Below are 14,847 nucleotides of genomic sequence, written 5' to 3' on the forward strand. Positions count from 1 at the left end.
CTCACCTATCATTTAGCTTTAGAAGACATTGATCCATCCACTGGGAGTCGATCAGGGACCCTTTTGTCTGGTTTTCCTAATTGATTATTTTCCTAAAAATGAGTGTTTGTGTTTTTCTGAGAAAAAAAAGAAAGTCATATATACATCAGGGATGTCATGAGGGTGAGTAAATGATGAGAGAATATCCCTTTAATACCTATTACGGATTTATTCAACGCATTTAATACCGGTGGTTATACAGTTTCTTCTTTATTCTTTATAGTTGTTATAGTTGTATGTGTTCATAATTGTTTGCTTGTTCTAGGAGAGTACTACTTGTTCTGTAAAGGTGCAGATTCCGCTATTTTCCCACGGGTGGTTTCTGGGAAGGTGGAGCAGGTCAGAGCGCGAGTGGAGCACAACGCTGTGGTGAGCAGAAATCGGAAACATCTTTATCTTCTTTCTTATTTTAGCAGAGCTATTAATAGGCCACAAAAGCTCCTTTCTAGATCTTGATGTAAAAAAAGCTTCTCTCAGATGTGTTTGCTTGTGCAACTTGTGTTAAGTTAAAGAGAGCTGAAAGAGAAAAGTACCTAGGCATCACTGAAATCAGAAAGATTCTTTCTATTTTTGTATTTTCACACTGCCGCCCTGTTCTCATTAGCTTTCCTTAGAGAGATGAGCATTATGAACAACTGATATTAGTTTAATATCTCTATGTACTGGTAGCATCCGAAGTCAATTGCACTTTTTGCTGTTTATAATCGATATAATATAGTTATCTTAAACATCTCAAATATATGAAATTGTTTAAAGACAAATGATAAAATTATGGTCCCAGACATAAGGAATGGATCTAATGTCATAGACTGACACAGCTCTATATTACTTTATTGTCTGTGTCAGGAATTACATCACTTTAGAAAGGGTTTGGTTGTACTGGCATCCGTGCTGATTCATGACTTTGGTAGCCATAGTGAAACGGTTTCTGTAGAAGCAGACAAAACAGAATCTTTGTTCTCATGACAGTGTGAAAGAGCTCAAAAGGACAGTTCTATCTGTTTTATTAAAAGTCCTAATGGGAACTTTTCAATTAGAACATTTTATCATTCAATAATCTATATTTTAAAGGGGTTGTTCTAGCCTGACGTGGTCATACTCAATTCTAGTCAGAATATGAGTCTGATCTGCTCCATTGGGCTGTGATTATGGGGCGTGTTTCAACCGAACCAGGAAAGACCTCAATTGGATAGACCTACAACCAATCAGAGCAACGAAGCAACGCATTGTCAAATGTCAACATAGTTCAACTGCACTGTGTTGCCAAGTCTGCGTTTTTCCCCCCGTGGGTTGTTATCTTTGTCCGCTGATTGAAGCGACTATTATGTGATATATAGACCCATGAGTGCGAATTTTAACAGGCAACCTTGCCAAAATAACACATAAACCCCCCAAACGCCATTTTTTTAGGGCTAGTAGTTGGCGGGTTATGTTGTAAAAACTTGGCAACCCTGTCTGCATGTTGTGCGCTGAAATCAGGCTGAAATACACGATCTTTGCCGGTGTTGTAAAAAAATAAAATAATTTAATGATACTCAGAGTACTTACTCAACATCTTGAACTTACTCACTTCTGATAGAAATTGTGAAGGTGAATGCATACAAACAAGCTCTCAGTTTAGGATTCGAAAAAATATAATCCAAGTCCCTTTGATGACGTGATGATTACGTTACTGTTGATCATCTGTCCATCATCGTCTAAAGCCCGCCCTGATGATCTCATTGGTCCGAACAGTTTCTGTTCGGGGATAATTACTCCTCTATGGAGCAAGGCCAGACCGAACTGCCCGACCGAAAATTGTTGTGGGCGGGGCTAAGTTCGGCTGGCATCCAGGCTAGGGTTGTTCACCAATAAATGAAAATGGTATAATCATCATGTAGTTTTAAATCTGTATAGTGCTTTTCGCACTTGAAATAGTCAATCCTGGGTTATTCTAAACCCTGGGTAAACAGAGTCCTGGGTTATCCTGAGTTATCTTCATGTTTCACACTGCTCATGCTTTACCAGGGTTTAACAATTAATTCTGGCTATTCATAAAATGACGTTTCACATTGTATATACCCTAGGCTAACGTCCTTATTTGCGATGTCATTGATTGGACGAACGCAGTGCACGACCTGTTTATATAAAAGCTCTAGCATTGCGCATCCTCTTATTATACATTGTCGATCTTACTATCAAGTTTGTCATGAATTACAGTTTTGTACTATAAAGGTAAGAATTAAATATTGTCACTTCAGTTGATGCCCTTTCCTTTGTCATTTGACTTTTTTCCGCATGAAATGTGGAAACAACTATTTATACAATGTGCACATTCTAACACGCATAGTTTCACACAAGTGCTCTGGAGCAGGGTTTGATAACCCCGGGTTAAAAGTGTTGCTATAACCCCACCTCTAAATTACTATATTAAAGTGGGAAATGTTTAAACTGGTTTTTGAACGACAATAACCTGGGGTTAAGGGTTATTTAACCCTTATTTAAATGGGTTATTTAAATGAAAAGCTCTTATGACTTTCTTTCATGCATGGAACACAAAATTAGATTTCAGATTTTCTGAATGTTCACACTGCTCTTTTACACACAAGTCAAGTTTAAAAAAAGACACAAAAACCCCAAATAAAAAGTCATATTTGACTTTGACTATTGCACATTTCATATGAGCTATTTTTGTTTGGCTTTTGAGCTCTACAACTTGTGGTCAACGCATGATTGATCCTATGGAAAAGAGCAGCGTGAGCACTCTGCAAAATATCTGTTGTCGTACCACAAGAAGAAAGAAAGTCACAGATTTGGAAAATACAAGGGTGAATACAATAAATAATGTCAACATTTAATTTCTCTTATCATTGGTATTGTTCTTTCCTTTTATATTATGATTATTCTGAGCTAAACCTATATTTAGTTATATCTAAGATTAATGCTGTTTTAGGACAAAGAATGAATTCTGGAGTTGAATTTTGGCTCTTTTTGTAAATGAATGGACCTGGTAGGCTAAGCTGACAACTTGTTTCAAATCCTGGAAGGCTAAGCTGACAAGTTGTTTCAAATCTTTCCCTGTAGGAGGGTTTACGGACTCTTTGTGTGGCTTATAAGAAGCTGACTCATGAGGAGTATGAGAAAACGTGCCGTCTCCTCAACGGTGCTAAACTAGCTCTGCAGGAGCGCGACAGGAAACTGGCTGAAGCTTATGATGTCATCGAAAAGGATTTCATCCTCCTGGGAGCCACGGCTGTGGAAGACAGGTGAATCACTGCCTCCTAAGTTTGATTGACTTGTTTAAAAATTCTTGTACTGAAGTGAATCAAACTTTCGATTTCAAAGTTCACAAATGAACAGAAGCTGACCGACTGGAATCCAAATCATTTCATGTTCAGTATTCCCTTGACAAATACAGCAAATACAAACACCCTGCCTCAAAGACAGTTTTGTCAAGTGGCTAGCATAACATAATTAGCTTTCTGAATCGCATAATGAATCGCATTTCATGTTGCATCCGGTTTATATAAAAAGGATATTCTGATATCAATCTAGATTGCTTCAAAGTCTCTCATACCAGCCACCGAGCGAACGCAGAGCAACGTTATAACAACTTTCAATACACTCAAATGTATTCAGTATGATTATTTTTATTTTAACAATGTAAAACAGCACTGTGACAGTCCACTATTTTAGGATGCCTGCATTACACCATCAAAAAATCTATAGTGTCGGGATATATGGAGCCATGATGTCCGATGCATTTCCGATATTGCTTTCCAATGTATATGTTGCCAAGTAAAAACATCAGCATTTAATAATAGTCTCATGTTATGCTTTCAATAAAGTGCGTCATGCATTGGCCTAAGTAAACAAGGTACGTTGTACATTTTGCTGAACTGAAACCGAGCATAAATGTGCATTAGCAGTATTAGATTTTAAACTGGCTGAATGCCATGTTCTGATTGGCCCAACAACTGGGTGGAAGAGTTACAGGTCCAGCATCCAGTTGAAAAGCACGTGAGCACCGTGGCCCTGACAGAACCAGTACGAGTTAACGTTAATTGCACAGGCAATCAATGGAGTCCATCCATTAGGCTCCAGTGTCCTGATAATGAGCAGCTAACGTAATTAGACCCCCTCTTGAATCAATCAGGGCCGGCAGACGCGGTTCTGATGAACCACTGTTTTGGCTTATGCACTTATGGAGGCCGTCCAACCCAACGTTATAAATAAACACATCAATCCATGTCAACCCCCTTAATGAATATGACAGAGCAAACAAATAGTGATTACTGAACGGGAACTTATTTTGTCAGGCTGTGTTAATTAGATGCAATCAGTGCCCCGTAGGCACCAGCCTGTTTGTGTCTTCAAGAGGGCACTCAAGATCATGTGTTATAATCAAAAAATATAGGGAGTTAATCTGATAAATCATCGTTTGACTGTTTGTAACTGATTTGGGGGGAAAAAAACAGAAACATTCTTAGTCAACATGAAATGGAAAATCATTTTTCTTCCGTAAAGGTGTGGTCACACTAGTGAAATTTCTTTTGCCGAAATTTCACAGGCAAAAAAAATCCATTGTTTAGCGATGTATGAAGCCCAATATTAGCCTGACAAGCCAGACCCACATCAAGATGTTTGGTCTGGGAACTCACCATAGACAGGGCTCAGTCCGAGGAGCGGGATAAACGGTTGTCTTTTAAACTCCCTCTGCACGCGATAGGATAGCGCTGCAAACAACCAGAGCCGTTCGCCAGCTTCTGTGTTTACTAGAAGCACGCAAGCGCAACTCGGCCGTCGTGATTATGTTAAGCCCCGCCCACCGACTCTATACACGATGTGATTGTATTCATATCACATATCATAAATTATTGGAAAGCTGCTGACCGCTAAAATAACTTATCCTCCATCACTCATATTGGTTGGCTGCATAGAAAGTTGTTCTTCATTTGCATAAAGTTAAAGATATCGCATCTGTTGCTGGACATGCCTACATCCCGTCGCCAATGGTCACTATTGATTGTGTCGCCGGAATTTGCCAGCTCTCTACTGAAATGAATGGGATTGTGTCGCTGGTAATGTTTACGCAGCTTTATAAAAAGAAAGAAATGAATACTTTTATTCAGCAAGGCCCCATTTAATTGATCAAAAATGACAATATGTAACAAAAGAATTCTATTTAAAAAATGCTGTTAGTTTGAACGTTATGTTCATCAAAGAATCCTTTAAAATGAATCATGGTTTCCACACACGTATTAGGCAGCGCAACTGATGCAGTTTAGTCAGTTCTTCTTTCAAAAACATTAATGTTAACTTTAAGCCAAGGTTTTATAATCTTAGAATGTCATGAAGTCAAATAGAATGTTGGGGGAGTAAGAAGGAACGCCATGACTTAATAAGAATGTTAGAATCTGTTTAACTTCAATAGAATGTTGTTGAGGGAAATGCAAATCGGGTTATTCGAATGTTTAATAAGAAGTGTAATAGAATGTCTTGTCGTTTCTTCCCGGGAGTCTTTGTGAGAATGTCGCTTCCTGCATGGCTGGGCTGTGAGTGAGGTGCAGTGGGGGTGGAGTCTTAATTATCTGGCAGCGGTGTGGCACTGTGAATCCTGACTGCTGGGCTGCTTAATTACTGAGTGAAGTGGGCTGAGACATCACCCTGCCGTATAAGACCTCCCTGCCACCGAGCCATGCAGGGCACTGTCCATTAACTTTCACTCCAGCACTGCGCAAAGAATAAAGCACAAAGAATAAAGATTGCTACATACTGTGCCAAATTTTGCTGCTACTATACAGTTGAGACAATTGCATAATTGTCACTTCGGGATTTAATGTAGTACTTACGATACTATTTACGTCAAAATGTGACAGGTTCAGTAGATTTGTTTTTAAAGAGTGAACTTATTTGAAATTGCCCCCCTTATTAAGCTTTTATGTTTACAGAGTTTGGGGTCTATTTTAAGGATCTGAGCCCATGACGCAGGTGCACTTAGGGTATGTCCGAATAATAGCAACGCACCAACAATGCGCCTGAACATACCTCGTTTTCAGACCATGGGAAAACAGATGGGCGCAAGTGCATTTGCTATTTAAGGGCATGATAAATTAAGAAATCAACTTTCCTTTGAGCTTTTGATATATGAAAGGTCATGGTAATATAAGAATATCCTGTAAATTTCAGAGCTAAAAACTTCATTGTTAGTCAAAGAAAAGCTTTTATAGACGCCAGGCCCAGATTGTGTGAGCATCTTTACATCATCAAGCGACAAAACACGCCTCTACAGCACATCTAATTCAGTAGCCCCGCACACTGACTCATCTAATTCAGTAGCCCCGCACACTGACTCATCTAATTCAGTAGCCCCGCACACTGACTCGTCTAATTCGGTAGCCCCGCACACTGACTCATCTAATTCAGTAGCCCCGCACACTGACTCATCTAATTCAGTAGCCCCACCCACTGACTCGTCTAATTCAGTAGCCCCTCCCACTGACTCGTCTAATTCAGTAGCCCCACCCACTGACTCGTCTAATTCAGTAGCCCCGCCCACTGACTCATCTAATTCGGTAGCCCCACCCACTGACTCATCTAATTCAGTAGCTCCGCATACTGACTCATCTAATTCAGTAGCCCCGCACACTGATTCATCTAATTCAGTAGCCCCGCACACTGACTCATCTAATTCAGTAGCCCCGCCCAACGACTCGTCTAATTCAGTAGCCCCACCCACTGACTCGTCTAATTCAGTAGCCCCGCCCACTGACTCATCTAATTCGGTAGCCCCACCCACTGACTCATCTAATTCAGTAGCCCCACCCACTGACTCGTCTAATTCAGTAGCCCCACCCACTGACTCGTCTAATTCAGTAGCCCCGCCCACTGACTCATCTAATTCGGTAGCCCCACCCACTGACTCATCTAATTCGGTAGCCCCACCCACTGACTCATCTAATTCAGTAGCCCCGCACACTGACTCATCTAATTCAGTAGCCCCGCACACTGATTCATCTAATTCAGTAGCCCCGCACACTGACTCATCTAATTCAGTAGCCCCGCCCAACGACTCGTCTAATTCAGTAGCCCCGCACACTGACTCATCTTATTCAGTAGCCCCGCCCACCGACTCGTCTAATTAAGTAGCCCCACCCACTGACTCATCTAATTCAGTAGCCCCACCCACTGACTCGTCTAATTCAGTAGCCCCGCCCACTGACTCGTCTAATTCAGTAGCCCCGCCCACTGACTCATCTAATTCAGTAGCCCCGCCCACCGACTCGTCTAATTAAGTAGCCCCACCCACTAACTCGTCTAATTCAGTAGCCCCACCCACTGACTCGTCTAATTCAGTAGCCCCGCCCACTGACTCATTTAATTCAGTAGCCCCACCCACTGACCCATCTAATTCAGTAGCCCCGCACACTGACTCATCTAATTCAGTAGCCCCGCACACTGACTCATCTAATTCAGTAGCCCCGCACACTGACTCATCTAATTCAGTAGCCCCGCACACTGACTCATCTAATTCAGTAGCCCCGCACACTGACTCATCTAATTCATTAGCCCCGCACACTGACTCATCTAATTTAGTAGCCCCACCCACTGACTCATCTAATTCAGTAGCCCCGCACACTGACTCGTCTAATTCAGTAGCCCCGCACACTGACTCGTCTAATTCAGTAGCCCCGCCCACTGACTCGTCTAATTCAGTAGCCCCGCCCACTGACTCGTCTAATTCAGTAGCCCCGCACACTGACTCATCTAATTCAGTAGCCCCGCCCACCGACTCATGGAGCTGATCGGCTAGTGCTAACCAACAACAATAAACATGCCGAAGCAAGATATTTCACTATCCCTTTTTTGTGGAAGAACACCGTCGCTGCATAAGCTTCCTTCGGATCCTAATATTATTTAGAAACGTGTGGTTGGAATTTATTTTTAATGAAGTTCCAGCTCACATGGAGAAGACATGGTGTTTGCTTCATTTCACTGCGGAATCGTTTGTAAACAAATCTCAGGTAGATGCTGGATTTGTAGACATTTAAGATTAAAAAACAACGCTATTTCTTCTATATTGGATCCGACAGGAAAGGTGCAACCCACTTATGTGAGTAAAACGTGTTTTTTATATATGTAATAATATTGCATTGTTAAAGATCGTTTTGGATTATGTGTATGTGTCTAACAGAGCATACCTTTAGCACGCTGGACTCGCAAACCCAACATCCAGGTTGTGTGTTTTCCAGACGGGCTACCAAAACGTAAGCCAGACAGCAGGCCGATTAATCTTAAATAGTGAAATAATATTCCTTTCTTAATCTGAGCTGTTCACTCTCTCTTGACTTGACATTTAAAGGGCGCGCACGTATGTGTGTGCGCGTGGTTCGTACTTATATCGACTGATCGGGCGGGCCATATAATATAAAAATAATAGTCCAATCAATCGCGGGTCGATGAGAAATAAATAAATCATTGTGTTTGTTTGATAAAGACGTTTATGAGCCCTGTGATCGAGAAAATCATTTCGGTTGCCACTTTCAAAACAATCCCTCCCTCATGTGAACTGAACTGACAGGGGAGCAGAAGCTCATTAAATATGCAAATCTTCTCCAATCCTAGACATGGGCTATTACTTCAAAGTCTCCAGTGAGGCACGCCCATCAAAACCCACCGTTCAGGAGAGAGCCTCAAAACCAGTGTAGAAAATAGCCTATTACTTATTAGTTATGATGTTTTTGGATGTAAAAACCACACGAACATCATTCTGTCAGGTCTATTAAGTCAAGAACAAATAAAAATGATTTAGGAATTTTTGAATAAATTGCAATTCAAGTTGATAATTCTGAATGAATGTTTTGGCGGTATGGCTCTGTTCAGGGAGTCCTCTGACCAATAGCGGAGAGTCAGAGGACAGCAGCAGCATTAGGGAACGCTCGCACAGTTTAGGGCTGTGAAAGCTGAACTATTCCCCCTATGAACAGAGCAGCAATGAGGACAAAGTAAAATGCCACGTTATACACGACATGGAGGAGCTGGGGAGGTGGTGGGCAGCAAAGAGCTAGCAACAGCAGTTTAGGAGCGAACTGAATCTGTTTGAAGATGCGCGCTGTTTATATCAAGCCATTAGCAGTGAGGGGAGTGTGAACAGCTGATGCACTGATGCAAATCAGCTGATGCCTCTCAGCTGAGCAGAACCAGCTGATGAGACCAAATAGCGTTAGCAGCGTCTTGACTACCTAGCCTGCCAGAACTAACGCTTACGCTTAATTTAGTTGATCTCAGACAACAATATAAAAAAATCAAAAAGCCAGTTTGACACCTTTAAACAACAAGGCTCTGGACATGAAAACATGATAACTGCGTCGGGCTGAAACTAACAAAAAAACACACATTTTATGAGTATTATTCTAATGGAAGCTTGATTTATTAGTGACATTGAACAATTTTATTATCACACTACAGTTCAAACGTTTAGGATCAGTAATATTTTTATAATGTCTTTGAAAGAAGTCTCTTTGAGTTTATTTACATTATGCCATTTTCAACTGAAAACAGAAAACTTTGTATGCGTTTTTGCCATTTATTTACAATTTAACACTGTTTCAGGGACCTGAAAATGCAAGGTTTTGAAATGATGCCTTTACCGTCTCCATGTAAACAACAAAAATGTGAATTTGTGAAAGTGATCATGTGCATGTGTATTACATGTTCACACATGCATATTACTGGTCTGGCATGCATAATACAGCCTGATTTTATGACATTGTTGTCGTTTAAACATACCCTTATGCTCACCAAGTCTGCATTTATTTGACTAAAAATACAGCAAAAACTGTAAATATTGTCAAGTAATATTGTTAAAATTACAGTTTTCTATTTTAAAATGTAATTTATTCCTGTGATGTCAAAGCTGAATTTTAAAAATCTATAAAAATCATGACTTCGATAGACATACATTAGAAAGGAAACATGGTGGACCAACAGCTGCTAGGGTCAGATCAGTCATTAGCATGTTTAAGGCAGATCTAGGGAAGATTTGTTTTTAAATAGGCACTCCAACTTGCAACTTACTCATCATACCTGCATTGTGTGAATCATGTACATAAAATACTTAATTTCTTGTTACAGGCTGCAGGATAAAGCGGCCGACACCATCGAGTCCCTGCACAAGGCTGGCATAAAGGTTTGGGTCCTCACAGGGGACAAAATGGAGACGGCAGCAGCCACATGCTATGCTAGCAAGTTGTTCCATCGCAATACACAGATCCTGGAATTGACAACCAAGCGGACAGAAGAGCAGAGTCTCCATGACGTTCTGTTCGATCTGAGCAGGACTGTCCTGAGACATCATGGCAGCATGACAAGGGACACTTTCTCAGGGTGGGTACAGTGGAATATGTGTACATGCGCTCACATACACACGGGTGTCACACACACAGACACATTCACAATATGTGTCCATCCCATTAGGCTCTCAGGTGATTACCAAGACTATGGCCTGATAATTGATGGGGCAACACTGTCAGCTGTACTGAAGCCAACACAGGAAGGAAACAGCAGTGGAGGGAACTACAAGGAAATTTTCCTGGAAATCTGCAGGAACTGCAGTGCTGTTCTCTGCTGCCGCATGGCGCCCTTACAGAAAGCACAGGTAATGCAGCACTTCAGTCACTAAGATACACTACTGTTTAAATGTTTTAGGCAAGTCTCAAAGCTGCATTTAATTGATCGAATTAACTATATTTTCTATTTGTATACATTTTAAAATGTAATTTATTCCTGTGAAGGCAAAGCTGAATTCAGCATCATTACTCCAGTCTTCAGAAATCATTCTAATATGATGATTTGCTGCTCAAGAAACATTTCTCCATTTTATCCATTTTGAAAAACAGTTGATTATATTTGAGTTGAAACTGGGATATGGTGTTCTTTGATGAATAGAAAGCTCAGCATGTATTCCAAATGGAAATCTATTGAAACATAAATATCTTTACTTTTATCAATTTAATGCAAGCTTGCTGAAAAAAGTATTAATTTCTTTAAAAGAAAACAAAATCTCACTGACCTTATGTTTAAATGGTAGTGTAGATATCAGATTATTTTATAACATCATTTTCTGTCAGAATTATATAGGTAAAGGATCACAAAAAACGATGTCTTTTTTAATGTTTTTCTCTTTTTTTTCCTCAAAAAATACTAATATTAATGTAATCGTTGTAATACACATTTTTTATGTCTTTCTGTTGTAAGAGTATATTCATGAACAGTACAACAGTTCAATAAAAGTTAATATTAAGTAACTTCTAACTTTTAGGCACAATACATATTGGCAGTTACTTCACGTATTTTTGCTTTGCTGATGAAAACAGCTCCATGCAAAGAATTCATATTTCCAAGCAACAAAAAGCAGTGCTGTTCCTTAAAGGGATAGTTCACCCAAAATGAAAATTCTGTCGTCATTTACTCACCCTCAAGTTGTTCCAAACCTGTATGAGTTTCTTTCTTCTGCTGAACACAAAGGAAGATATTTTGAAGAATGTTTGTAACCTAGCAGGCATTGACTACCATCATATTTTTTCTATATTCTGCTTGGTTACAAGCATTCTTCCAAATATCTTCCTTCGTGTTCAGCAGAAGAAAAAAAAATTATACAAAAACTCAAGGATGAGTAAATTATGATTTTCATTTTTGGGTGAACTATCCCTTTAATGAATCCGTGTTTTTGAATGAATCGGTTTAGTGAACAGTGACAATTCCTCCAACCCTGATTGAACTCACCTACCTGCAACTTTCTAGTAACCTGAAGACCTCCATTAGCTTGTTCAGGTGTGTTTGATTCAGTGGCGAGGCCAGACATTTTTAACTGAGTGGACCTTGGTGGAATAGGGTGGACCTCAATGACTACTCTCAAATTACACAAATTTAACAATATGGGACAAAATCACTTGACAGTAAATATAAGCTATATATGATTTATTTTTTGCCAACAAATTCATATAATTCATATATACAAAATTTATTTATAACAAGCAGCTACAAAGCCTATTGCAAGGAAGACAAATATAGATATTGTGCTGCTATATGACCACTGTAACAAGACATCAGTGTTCAGTAATTGGGTTAATTTTAAAATGGAATAACCAGTTCTTGTCACTAATGCAACTCAGTATAACTGTTATCAAACATGTATTTGCAGCTTAACCTGTGAGAATTTCGTCTTGTGTTATGCATCGTGGCCCGTGTTAAAAGTTTATTTCACTAGCAGATGTAAACTCATCTTCCCATCCCCTCAACAATACGCGATTGGCTAAACATTACTACTAAGCTTATTGATTGGCTGTTGCAATAAGGCAGTTATATGAAAATGTTTTCGCTCTACCGTAATTATTTTTTTAAAAGGGCTGTCAATCGATTAAAATATTTAATCGCTATTAATTGCATGATTGTCATGAGCGAACTTGCGATTAATCCTAATTTAATCGCACATTTTTAGCAAATGTAAATCTAAAATTAAGTTTTTAATACTCTAATCAACATGAGTATGGACAAATATGCATGCTTTATGCAAATGTACATTTATTATTAGTGAAACCTTACTTATTCAATAATAATCAATACAGCATGAAGATTAGACGTATCAAAGGTCATAGATGTTTATCTAAGAAATTGTTCATGTCTCTTAAGCCTAAACTTTAAAATTAAGTGTCATTAGTGATTTCTCTCATTTTAAGAATATAAAGGGAGTTTTTACATTGGAAGTTTAATTCAGAGCAGGGCACAGTTCCTATGAAAAATTGGTAATGTGTACCAGTGAGAGCACCAGAACCACACCACACCCGGAGGAGGTCCATACTCCACGAGTAGGAATATAGTGCGGCCCCTTTAAGAGACGCGCGCTCCCCATTGAACTGCCGGTATTTTGCGTGTGCGCACCGAACTGGGCTGCGATTTACGTGGACAGTGTGAAGAACACGGACTCGGGAGCGCGCTTGTTCAGGAAAGTAACCTGTGCATTCGTTTTAGCCGATTGTAATGTATTTAGTTCAATAAAACAGGTGTACTGTAAGCGGTGATGGTGTTAATGATTTACCTCAGACATGAGCTGTGAAAAAAACGCACTTTTCTTTCTGAAGTCTAGTAAAAGTTAAACAAAAAATGTGGTAGCTTACGTGGTAGTTTATGTAGGCAATAACTGCACTTTTGGTTTAGAATATTAATGTCAACCCTTTTCTTTCCCTATTAATGTTTGCTGCTGCATCCTTTGCGTCTGACTGCTCTCACTTTTTCCAACTAAGGGCTAACGTATGCCACGGATCAAACAGAAAATGCGCGCTGCGTTAATAAATTTAGTGCTGTTAAAATGAATTTGCGTTAACGCGTTATTAACATATTTGACAGCCCTATTTTTTAATGAAACTTTTTGTACGTGTTTAAGTGATTTGTGTTGTCACATAGGCATATTCTTTCTGCTATCCCAATTTTTTTTTTTTTTTTTTTGTCTGTTCTGATTGGGTGGGCCAGCCGTCAATCTGAGTGGGCCAGTGCCACCCTGGCCCTTATGTAGCCTCGCCCCTGGTTTGATTAGGGTTGGAGCTGAACTCTGCAGCACCTCGAGGGCCAGAGTTGAGAATCCCTGACTTATTTAGTCCTGAATGAATCGTTGGTTTTGAATAAATCGATAGAGTGAATAACTCAGTGACTAACTCATAAAGACAGTTTCATTAAAACATTATTTAGTTTGTTTAATTAGCCATTTTCCTTATGGGTTTTAGTGACTGGGTAATTTTAAGGTCTTGGTATCTATTTGGGGACATTTAGTTCTCACAATGATGATAAAACCTGACCCACACACACACAGCCACCTGCCAGAGAAAGGTTGTCCTTGTTCCCTCATTGTAATCTCTCAGTCTGTGAGTTACACGATGCAATCAAAAGAGACTCTGGTCTATTTCTCTTTCTAATTTACTGCACGCTAAACCTGTCAGTCACTCTCTGGGGCTGCTGGGGAAACCAGAGACCGTAAAGTCAAGAAGTGAGAGAACTCACTGTATTACAAGACAATTAATGACCGACCTCAAGCACACAATAAAATCCTGTGTAATTCATGTATACTAAAAGCCAAACTGATATTTTAGTCACTTCATATGAGTAAATATGTCCTTATCACATCACCTCAGCCAAAAACCCTGAATAATCGAACCTCTGTATTGTTCTGATTTAACCTGTGGAAATAAAACCGTTTTTTCAGATTGTTAAAATGATTAAATCATCAAAAGAACACCCCATTACGCTGGCCATCGGAGACGGAGCCAATGATGTCAGCATGATTCTGGAAGCTCACGTGGGCATAGGTGATTTCATGCTTTCTTACAAAATCAAATTGTTTTTATATATTATTACTTCTCCAATCTTCTCTGATAGACTCCTGTTCCACAGCTATAGTTTGTTAAATGCCTATTGACTGGTCTTTCTGCCTCTAGGGATCATGGGTAAAGAGGGGCGCCAGGCGGCCCGTAACAGCGACTATGCAATTACCAAGTTCAAACACCTGAAGAAGATGCTGCTGGTTCACGGGCACTACTACTACATCAGAATCGCCGAGCTGGTCCAGTACTTCTTCTACAAGGTGAACCCAAACAAACAAAATGTCTAGATGCACAAAATAAAAAAGCAAGATAATCCCAAGGAAAATAGCTGATCACTAGCTGTCACAACGCAACACAAACCATGTAAACAAAAAAAAAAGGTGCTTAATATGTGTGGATGCTACTTTTCCCCGGAGTTCTGAATAACCCACTAAACAATTTTGTGTAAACTGCAACT

The 14,847-nt window shown here is 39.7% G+C and overlaps 1 protein-coding gene across 6 annotated transcripts in view; it reads left to right on the forward strand.

Annotated features, from left to right (window-relative positions):
* Positions 1 to 14,847, forward strand: part of atp11a (ATPase phospholipid transporting 11A) — a 94,946-nt gene that overhangs the window by 60,107 nt on the left and 19,992 nt on the right. For 3 of the 6 annotated variants that reach the window (XM_067441064.1, XM_067441065.1, XM_067441068.1), the window contains exons 17-22: positions 305 to 408; positions 3,103 to 3,284; positions 10,153 to 10,404; positions 10,495 to 10,675; positions 14,273 to 14,375; positions 14,505 to 14,650. In XM_067441064.1, the coding sequence (XP_067297165.1) occupies positions 305 to 408; positions 3,103 to 3,284; positions 10,153 to 10,404; positions 10,495 to 10,675; positions 14,273 to 14,375; positions 14,505 to 14,650 (968 nt within the window). Of the gene's footprint in view, positions 1 to 304; positions 409 to 3,102; positions 3,285 to 10,152; positions 10,676 to 14,272; positions 14,376 to 14,504; positions 14,651 to 14,847 lie in introns of all 6 variants that reach the window. The other 3 variants (XM_067441063.1, XM_067441067.1, XM_067441066.1) reach the window with 1 other exon arrangement.

This window comes from Pseudorasbora parva, chromosome 4, assembly GCF_024679245.1.
Source record: "Pseudorasbora parva isolate DD20220531a chromosome 4, ASM2467924v1, whole genome shotgun sequence".
In the NCBI taxonomy this organism is placed as follows: Eukaryota; Metazoa; Chordata; class Actinopteri; order Cypriniformes; family Gobionidae; genus Pseudorasbora; species Pseudorasbora parva.